The sequence below is a fragment of the Oncorhynchus nerka genome, linkage group LG5 (genome assembly GCF_034236695.1).
Source record: "Oncorhynchus nerka isolate Pitt River linkage group LG5, Oner_Uvic_2.0, whole genome shotgun sequence".
Lineage (NCBI taxonomy): Eukaryota > Metazoa > Chordata > Actinopteri > Salmoniformes > Salmonidae > Oncorhynchus > Oncorhynchus nerka.
In genome coordinates, this window is record NC_088400.1 from 20,218,211 (window position 1) to 20,228,319 (window position 10,109).

Below are 10,109 nucleotides of genomic sequence, written 5' to 3' on the forward strand. Positions count from 1 at the left end.
CCATCCACACAATGTAGAAATGTAACTTAACATCATCAACAGAAGACCCTTGTCCAAAACCATATCACTAATCACCAACATGTAATTACCCACCTCCCCTCCTCTCTCCTCTCCTCCCCTCCTCTCCCCTCGCCACATTTCCTCTCCTCTCCTGGTCTGTCAGGATATGAGTGATAATGACTATGAGAACCCTGATGAGGACGACAGTTATATCTGTGCCTTGTCTGACCGCCTGCCACCTGCAGAGGGAGAGGAGGAAGAGGGGAGTGATGGTGACTATGAGCCTCCTCCGTCAGCTACAGAGGAGATCCCCCGCCTCCTCAATCTCCCTAAGCCCCTAGGGAACAGTGACTATATAGGTACAGAAGATGTACAATTAACCATTACTGACTGTCTTTAGTAAATACATACTGTAGGTACTATAGCTCTGCTGTGTGTGTGTGTGTGTGTGTGTGTGTGTGTGTGTGTGTGTGTGTGTGTGTGTGTGTGTGTGTGTGTGTGTGTGTGTGTGTGTGTGTGTGTGTGTGTGTGTGTAGATTCCGTGCGTGGAGGTCCGTCAGGAACTCTTCCTACTGGAAGGATTCCGAGACCACCCCAGCGCCCTGGTCCTCAGGCTCTGGCCACCAGCCATAACACAGTAAGTGTCTTCTTCATCATAGTCTTCATTACACAATCACTGTTTTCATCCTGTCTTCTTTACAGCCTCCATCTTTTCAGACCACTAACCGTTAACCTTTTCATCCGCTCTTTCTTTCGTGTTACCAACCTCCTCTCTTTCTGAGATCAATCATTGTTAATTAATATTCCAACTCTCGCCTGCTCTCTGTCACTCTCTTCCCCTCACTCTCTTTCTCTCGCTCCCTCTAGCTGGCCAGACCTCCCACATCCAGACTAGACCCCTCCCCTCAGAGGCCATTCAAAGCTGCAGGTAAACGTAAGTCACTCTGACCATGTTACCAGAGATCATCCGGTCTGTCTGTTAGCTGCTTGCGTTGATATTGTAAAGAGCGGGACTATTCTGTTGGAATCAGCACCATGAAAAATAAGGAACAGGAGGCTAGTGGTTTAGAGCAGAGTTTCCCAAACGTGATCCTGGGCCCCCCCAGGTGCACGTTTTGGTTTTTACCCTACACTGCACTACACCGCTGACTCAAATAATAAACGTTTGCTGATGAGTTGGTTATTTGAATCAGCAGTGTAGTGCAGTGTAGGGCAAAAACCAAAACGTGCACCCAGGAGGGGCCCAGGACCGAGTTGGGGAAACCCTGGTTTAGAGGTAGATTAAGCTCACATATGTAAGATGAGGCCAGAAAATCAGGACAGATGACATTTGAGTCATTTAGCAGACACTCCTACCTAATGGGACAATCAGTGCATTCTATGAGGTGGCATTCAACTAAGGTAGGTAAAACCATAGAATTGAAATGACTAGAGCTGTCTTGGCCTAATCTAATTCGATGGTTTTTCCTACCTTAGTTAAATTAAAGCAACATCACCAGATCACTTCTTTGAATGCTTATTAGTGGTTCGTTTGAGACACATCTTCCTCCCCCATCCCCAACAGGCCCTTCTGTCCCCATGGTTGACCGAAGCAAGAAGCCTGGACAGCCCGCTCCCACCAAGAAACAACATCACACAAACACCAAAACAACTCCTACAAGTAACTATGCCAACTGTCTGTTGTCCTGTTGATTTAGCCTCCTAGTCTGTTTATTCAGGTCAAGTCTTTTCAATTCAATTAAATATGAATCCCCAATGGGCAATTAGAAAGGCATTGTCAATGTGTTGAGAACCCCTTATGTTATATACTAAAGTTGCCTTGCAAAGACAAAGAAATGTAAACTACGGTATGGACAGATTGCCACAATTATGGCTACTGTTGACTAGCATGTTGAGAATGCAATGTTTTGCCTTTAACTTCTGATCTTCTTGTCTGTTTGGTGACTACCCACGGTGTCCAGGAGAGTGCAGTCCATTCAGCTCTCCCCAGCCCGCCATAGTGAAGCCACCTCAACTAAAGGGCCCAAAGTCACCAGACTATAGGTAGCCTAACCCAGACCTCTCCATTCCCATTAACCCCTTGGCTGTAACTCAACAGTCTGAAGGTGCTTCTTCCCCTTCTTGGTTTTCTATTGAAAGACTGTCTTGATGAAAACAATTAAAATAATGTTGTTTTTACCGGTTCATGTTCCTTCAGTAAATTCAGAGTGAGAATTCAAAGAGAATAATTCACTTTGGACTAATGAGATGAAGATGGAGCCAATTCTCCTAACATGTTGTACTAGCATATCTTCTCTACCAACAGACCCAGCTCCAGTAAACCTCCTTCAATGGTCCCCAACACAATGCCAGGCACAGAGAAGGTGAGCAGATCAATCAAACACCCTTTTTACATCAGTAGATTTACATCAGCAGAGCATTTATGCAATCCATACCAGCCATACAATCCATACCAGCCATACAATCCATACCAGCCATACAATCCATACCAGCCATACAATCCATACCAGCCATACAATCCATACCAGCCATACAATCCATACCAGCCATACAATCCATACCAGCCATACAATCCATACCAGCCATACAATCCATACCAGCCATACAATCCATACCAGCCATACAATCCATACCAGCCATACAATCCATACCAGCCATACTACTTTTCAAACGTTATTTACATATCAACATACAATATTATACATGTAATATATATATTATACATGTAATATATATATTATACATGTAATATACTCCTACGTTTTAATGAGAATGATCAAGTGTATTGTCGTGTCTTTACTATCATTAACTGAAGACTGATAGTTTTATCAAAGATTCTCTGTAATGAGTTATTACGCGATTAGACTGATTAATCATGTGACCATAATTACTAGGAAGTCTGGGCACCAAGGAAAAATATTCAGATTACAAAGTAATCATTTCCTAAAATAACTTTTCAGATATTTTAACTGATTTATTAGTCTTTGGATTAATGAATGATTTACTTTACCTCACGTTAGTCTCATTCCAAACGTCATAAATTGTTGGTTATCTGCACAAACCCAGTCTTCACTATGAGTCATCCATACATCAATTGTCTTAAATAATTTATTTATTACTAACTAAGTAATCACCTGGGACGGCAGGGTAGCCTAGTGGTTAGATTGTTGGACTAGTAACCGAAAGGTTGCAAGTTCAAATCCCTGAGCTGTGGGGTACAAATCTGTCGTTCTGCCCCTGAACAGGCAGTTAACCCACTGTTCCTAGGCTATCATTGAAAATAAGAATTTGTTCTTAACTGACTTGCCTAGTTAAAAAAAAAGAATCCACAGAAATGCATAAACAAACAAGGTAAATGTGGTTACATGAAATAATAGGAGAATGTGCCCTAGTGGGCTAAACCGGCATGGCGGCCTGTTAGACTAAAGGGGAAGTGGGGGTCGACTAAGAAGTCACTACAGAGTGATAATTCTAACAATTGATATGCTAATTCTTTGCACATGAACGCTCACTCAGTCGGGAACAATTGCAATCAATAATCAATAATTGCAGTCTTGATCGCTGGTGAAAAGTTCATTTATTTTGTAGAATTGTCCGTCTCTCCCTCTCTCTCTCAGTTGTGGTTAGAGGGGATTGTTCACAGACTAAGGGGACCATTCGTTATAGAATGGATGTTTCGGCGGTTGTCGTTCATCGCGTTCAATGATACCCAAATTCCTAGCTGCAGACTAGTAATTAATATCAAAGACTCGTTCTTATTCTGTCGGTATCGATAGTCTAAGAGTTTAACCACGTGGTATGGTTAAAAGATTCAGCAATGGTCTACAACCTTTGTCTTCCTAATGGAGAAAAACATGGTCTGCAACCTTCAGCCATCTCGTAATTGAGGTAAGCTCGGTCTGCTGATCAAAAACCCGAATGGGGGTTTTATTCAGAAGGGCCGAAGAGGGCTGTCACAGGATGTCTGGCCCTAACTGGGCTCAGGGGCGGTCCTCTGATTTATTTCAAATCAAAAGGGAATTGTATTTTTCTTCATTAAACAGTCCAAAATCATATTACACAATTATACAAACAGTATCATACTCACTCATTCATCTTATACATTCATCTTATACAACAAATAGCCTCATATCTGAGGCTATTATATAAACAGCATTATGGTAATGTGGCCACACCACCTCCCATGAGCTTCCCCAAGTTGTGACAAACGGACCAGTTCATAGCTGGATTCTTCACCGATCTTTTATACTTTCTCCGGAACATGAAATTTGTTCGTACCTCAAGTTCTGTGAGGTGGAAGGAATTCCTTTGTTCTCCATGAAAATGTACTCTCTCTATACTGTGTGTCCATGAGGAGATTCCCAGGAATGTATTACGTCTCTCTGACCACAGAAACCTAGTTGAAGGAGGAAAGGGGGACGCAGGGAGAGGGGGATGGGGATGGGCTTGCTATACCCAAAGAGGCCAACGTCATGACAGTATGTAGTTAGTGTCACTGGCCAAAAGATAGCACTGTTGCAGTATACAAACACTAGGGTCATGACCACACTTCTCTTCAAATCAAATCACATTTTATTGGTCACATACACATGGTTAGCAGATGTTATTGCGAGTGTAGCGAAACGCTCTTAGGGTCCACACACAAAACCTACCAAACACAACCATGCAGAAACACCCCATAGGTACCGTGCCTAAGAACTTAACAGCACTCAAAAACAAGTGTAAAAACTCACACGAGAGGAGACCGGTGTGTGCGGGCTAGAGTGCTGTTTTACTCTTGTTGTTGAACGGCCTGCTAGTTGTTCCTGCCCAACCACAATGGAGTTAGACACAATGGGTTTTCTCTTCTTTTTTTTGCATTATAACACTGTTGGTCTGTTGCTGTTCCCTGCTGTGTGCAGGACATTGATCCTGAGTGGTATGGAGGACTGGTGACCAGAGGCCAGGCTGAAGCATCTCTCAGATGGGTTAACAAGGTCAGGAATTCCCTTCCCCTCGTGGGCTTCACTAACACACACGCACACACACACAGTTTGTGTATCAACGTAGCTGTGTGTGTTTCAGGATGGAGCGTTTCTGGTGAGGGACAGTTCCAAGGGTTCTTCTGAGCAGCCCTACACCCTCATGGTGCTGAACCAAGGCAAGGTCTACAACATCCAGATACGTCACCAAGGCAACACATACCACCTGGGCACCGGCCTCATGGGTAGCGAGGTAAACAAACAGCATCCTCTCTGCTCTGTCAGGATTCACTCACAAACAAGAATTGTACTTTTCTTTTTATTCAATGTTTTTTCATGATTTTATTGAACAGATGTTGAGGGGACGACAGTGGGGAAAGATAGAGGTTGTGACAAAGGGATTAAAACCTTTACACTATGTGACGGTACCATTACCACTAGACCAGCCAGGCCACAGAATTTCAGCTTAGCATGCAAATGCAATTAAAAACATTGGTCATCTAGCTAGCAGGTGCTTTTATCTAAATTAGCTTACAGTTTACAAACAGATCTGGGAAAAATTTTTAAAAAATATGATTTTCCTGTGTTTTTTATATATTTCTACGTTGAAATTGTGAAAATGATGTCATTTTTGTGTGTGACCTGTTTGAAAAGGCCACCTGATGTTTTTGTGGGATGTTTTTTTGCGAATGTTTTACCAGGCAGTAAATTAGTTAATAGACCAATAAAAAAGTGTTGAAAACCTCTTTGCCAATAAAAGATAGTTTTCCATTTTCCCCTCCCCACTCAGACCACTCCCAGACAGTCCTAGCTAAATTCTTCCTTGAGAAATTGCTCTTTGCTAAAGAAGCAATTTTTGGTTTCTTTCAACTATTTTAATTGAAAACAATCACAGTAAGGTACTTCACTGTTACCCAGAAATTTTGATATTGAGAGAAAAACGGCTGCATTGGATTTTTTAACACATCACAGGTTGACGTTTATTGTCATGAATTTTGCCTTGGAGGCAGAACTGAGCGATTTCCGCTAGTCGGGCCAGCTGCAAAGTCAAATTTGTCTATATCATAAAAATGTATAAAAACAAAAATGTGCTTTTTGGTCTTATTTTAAAGTTAGGGTTAGGCATTAGGTGGTTAGGTTTAAAATCAGATTGTATGACTGAGGCTTTGACCACTCTGCAGAGTTCATGACAATAAATGCCAACCCGCTAACACATCAATAACTAACCGATGGCTCTTTCAAATCTGTGTTGCTGCTGCAGAGTTTCCCAGGAGTGGAGGAGATAATAGAACACCACACATACACCCCTCTGCTGCTCATAGACATGGAGAATGGAACTGGAGCACAGAGCCAGTGCTGCCTGCTGCACCCTGCACCACTCTGACCAGAACTAGCAGCACACGAAACACTGTGTGTGTGTGTGTGTGTGTGTGTGTGTGTGTGTGTGTGTGTGTGTGTGTGTGTGTGTGTGTGTGTGTGTGTGTGTGTGTGTGTGTGTGTGTGTGTGTGTGTGTGTGTGTGTGTGTGTGTGTATGTGAAGTTGCATGTCGTAAGTTAAATGTATTGAAGTTGTACATATTATACTGGTCATTTAAAATATACCTGTAATGTTTAGATTGTGATCATGAAACAGAGAAATATGTACGTGAATTTCTCTTTGATAAGAAGCTATTTTTGTTTCTTTTGACCATTTTAATTGAAAACAATCACAGTAAGGTGCTTAAATTGTTATCCAGAGAGGATTTGATATGGAGATAAACGCTGCATTGGATCTTTAACACATCGCAGGTTGCCGTTTATTGTCATGAATCTTGTCTTGGAGGCAGAACAGATTATTTTCCTCTAGATGGGGTAGCTGCAAAGTCAAAATTGGCTACATCATAGAATGTTATGATATATTTTCTTTATTTTTTGGTCTTAATTTAAGGTTAGGGTTAGCAGTGTGACTACTCTGCAGAGCTGCCTCCAGGGATTGATTCATGATAATAAATGCTCTGGATAAGAGCGTCTGCTAAATGACTTAAATGTAAATGTAAATCATAAACTAATCAATGGGCCTTTCCATTCTATGCTGTTGCTGCTGTGTTGATCATCAGTTTCCCAGGAGTGAAGAAGATGATAGAACAGCACTTTTTCTGTACAGCACTTTGAGATATCAGCTGATGTACGAAGGGCTATATAAATAAATGTGATTTGATTTGATTTGATTTGAACACCACACACACACCCCTCTGCTGCTCATAGACATGGAGAATGGAACTGGAGCACAGAGCCAGTGCTGCTTGCTGCACCACTCAGCCGCACAGGAGACACGGTGTGTGTTCTCAATGACTTACCTGGTTAACTAAAGGGAAGAAAACAACTGTATAAAGCAGCTGGTAGAGAGAATAGAAGAGAGGAAAATACATTTTTATTAGGAAGCCCATTCACAACGGAGGGTTTATTATATGATGCATGTCGTACGTTAAATGCAGTGAAGCTGTAGGTATTATACTGGTGTACATCTGATAAGTGTTTCATTACAAGTGTGAATATGAGGACTATTTTTGGTCCCTATCCAGTTCTATAACCCATTGGCTCTATGCTTTCCACGGACTTCCACCTTTCTTCTCTATCCTCTCCTTCTTCAGCTTCATTTCCTCTCCTTTTCCTCCTCCCACACTCCTCACCCTGAGGTCATGTTGGGCCAGGTCAACCCGTTCCACTCTGTTCAGAAAGGCCATCTTGTCTGGGTGGTTGAAGTCACACGATCAGGGCACACTGTCTCAGCTGAAGTCACACGATCAGGGCACACTGTCTCAGCTGAAGTCACACGATCAGGGCACACTGTCTCAGCTGGGACCACACTGTGAACAGAAGAAAAAAGGAACAAAATAAATACATTGTAAAATAAACTTAAAGTCAGAAGAAGTGCACTATATATGAAATAGTAGGGTACCATTTGGGGCGCACAGGCTGTCTCTGAGGCTGTTGTGACATTATGGGGTCCTTGTGATATTATGTTGTATTTCTGTGTCTCTCTACTCTCTGCTGGGAGATACCCAGACACCCCACCTGATTTAAACTTATCCAGGACCATGAGGAAGAATTATAAAAAGTTAGCAGTGTGACAAAGCTGGCCTAGCTCTGAGCACTTTTTGAAAGGGGTTTAAAATCAAAAGAACTGAGTCTACCAAAATGTAGGATTTATATTTAAGAACAGTTGATAAGTTTAACTGAGTGTGGCACTGCAGTACTAGAACAACATTGTGGACTGTCTGACGCTTCCCTAGGTAAGAGAGGGTTGGGGACACTGTAGTAGATAAAGGAGAGGGTTGGGGACACTGTAGTAGATCAAGGAGAGGGTTGGGGACACTGTAGTAGATAAAGGAGAGGGTTGGGGGACACTGTAGTAGATAAAGGAGAGGGTTGGGGACACTGTAGTAGATAAAGGAGGAGGTTGGGGACACTGTAGTAGATAAAGGAGAGGGTTGGGGACACTGTAGTAGATAAAGGAGAGGACACTGTAGTTAAAGGAGAGGGTTGGGGACACTGTAGTAGATAAAGGAGAGGGTTGGGGACACTGTAGTAGATAAAGGAGAGGTTGGGGACACTGTAGTAGATAAAGGAGAGGGGTTGGGGACACTGTAGTAGATAAAGGAGAGGGTTGGGGACACTGTAGTAGATAAAGGAGAGGGTTGGGGACACTGTAGTAGATAAAGGAGAGGGTTGGGGACACTGTAGTAGATAAAGGAGAGGGTTGGGGACACTGTAGTAGATAAATGATTGGGAACTGTAGGATAAAGGAGGGTTGGGGACACTGTAGTAGATAAAGGAGAGGGTTGGGGACACTGTAGTAGATAAAGGAGGGTTGGGGACACTGTAGTAGATAAAGGAGAGGGTTGGGGACACTGTAGTAGATAAAGGAGAGGTTGGGGACACTGTAGTAGATAAAGGAGAGGTTGGGGACACTGTAGTAGATAAAGGAGAGGGTTGGGGACACTGTAGTAGATAAAGGAGAGGGTTGGGGACACTGTAGTAGATAAAGGAGAGGGTTGGGGACACTGTAGTAGATAAGGAGAGGGTTGGGGACACTGTAGTAGATAAAGGAGAGGGTTGGGGACACTGTAGTAGATAAAGGAGAGGGTTGGGGACACTGTAGTAGATAAATGAAGGGGTTGGGAACACTGTAGTAGATAAAGGAGAGGGTTGGGGACACTGTAGTAGATAAAGGAGAGGGTTGGGGACACTGTAGTAGATAAATGAAGGGGTTTTGGAAACTGGTAGATAGGAGAAGGGTTGGGGACACTGTAGTAGATAAATGAAGGGTTGGGAACACTGTAGTAGATAAATGAAGGGGTTGGGAACACTGTAGTAGACCACGTATAACCACGCCAGCCCAGGACCTCCACATCCAGCTTCTTCACCTGCGAGGACAGCTGATGAAACTGTGAATTTTCAGATAAAGGAGAAACTGTCAGGGACACTGCTGGTCAGATAAATGAAGGGTTGGGAACACTGTAAATGTAGATAAAATTTTTCCTGGAGAAGGGTTGGGGACACTGTAGTAGATAAAGGAGAGGGTCGGGGACACTGTAGTAGATAAATGAAGGGGTTGGGAACACTGTAGTAGATAAAGGAGAGGGTTGGGGACACTGTAGTAGATAAAGGTGAGGGTTGGGGGACACAAATTTGTTTACATCCCTGTTTGTTTGCATTTATTCTTTGCCAAGAAAATCCATCCACCTGACAAGTGTGGCATATCAAGAAGCTTGTGCTGGGGACAATAAATCGCCTCTCTAAAATGTGCAACACAATGCTACAGATGACTCAAGTTTTGAGAGAGCGTGCAATTGGCATGCTGACTGCAGGAATGTCCATTTGAGCTGTTGCCAGATAAGTTAATGTTAATTTCTCTACCATAAGCCGCCTCCAACGTTGTTTTAGAGAATTTGGCAGTAAGTCTAACCAGCCTCACAACCATAGACCACGTATAACCACGCCAGCCCAGGACCTCCACATCCAGCTTCTTCACCTGCGAGAACAGCCACCCGGACAGCTGATGAAACTGTGAATTTTCACAACCAAATAATTTCTGCACAAACTGTCAGAAACCAAGCATCCACATGCTGGTCACCCTCACCAGGGTCTTGACTAGGGTTGCAAAAG

The 10,109-nt window shown here is 43.0% G+C and overlaps 1 protein-coding gene across 2 annotated transcripts in view; it reads left to right on the forward strand.

Annotated features, from left to right (window-relative positions):
* lcp2b (lymphocyte cytosolic protein 2b) overlaps positions 1-7,163 on the forward strand; it is a 13,776-nt gene extending 6,613 nt beyond the window's left edge. Inside the window, exons 7-15 of one of the 2 annotated variants that reach the window (XM_029650813.2) lie at positions 164-359; positions 537-637; positions 868-934; positions 1,565-1,660; positions 1,962-2,043; positions 2,306-2,363; positions 4,902-4,976; positions 5,065-5,214; positions 6,223-7,163. In XM_029650813.2, the coding sequence (XP_029506673.1) occupies positions 164-359; positions 537-637; positions 868-934; positions 1,565-1,660; positions 1,962-2,043; positions 2,306-2,363; positions 4,902-4,976; positions 5,065-5,214; positions 6,223-6,345 (948 nt within the window). In that variant the 3' untranslated portion in view covers positions 6,346-7,163. The remainder of the gene's footprint in view (positions 1-163; positions 360-536; positions 638-867; positions 935-1,564; positions 1,661-1,961; positions 2,044-2,305; positions 2,364-4,901; positions 4,977-5,064; positions 5,215-6,222) is intronic. The other variant, XM_029650814.2, reaches the window with a different exon arrangement.
* Positions 7,164-10,109: the final 2,946 nt, after the last annotated feature.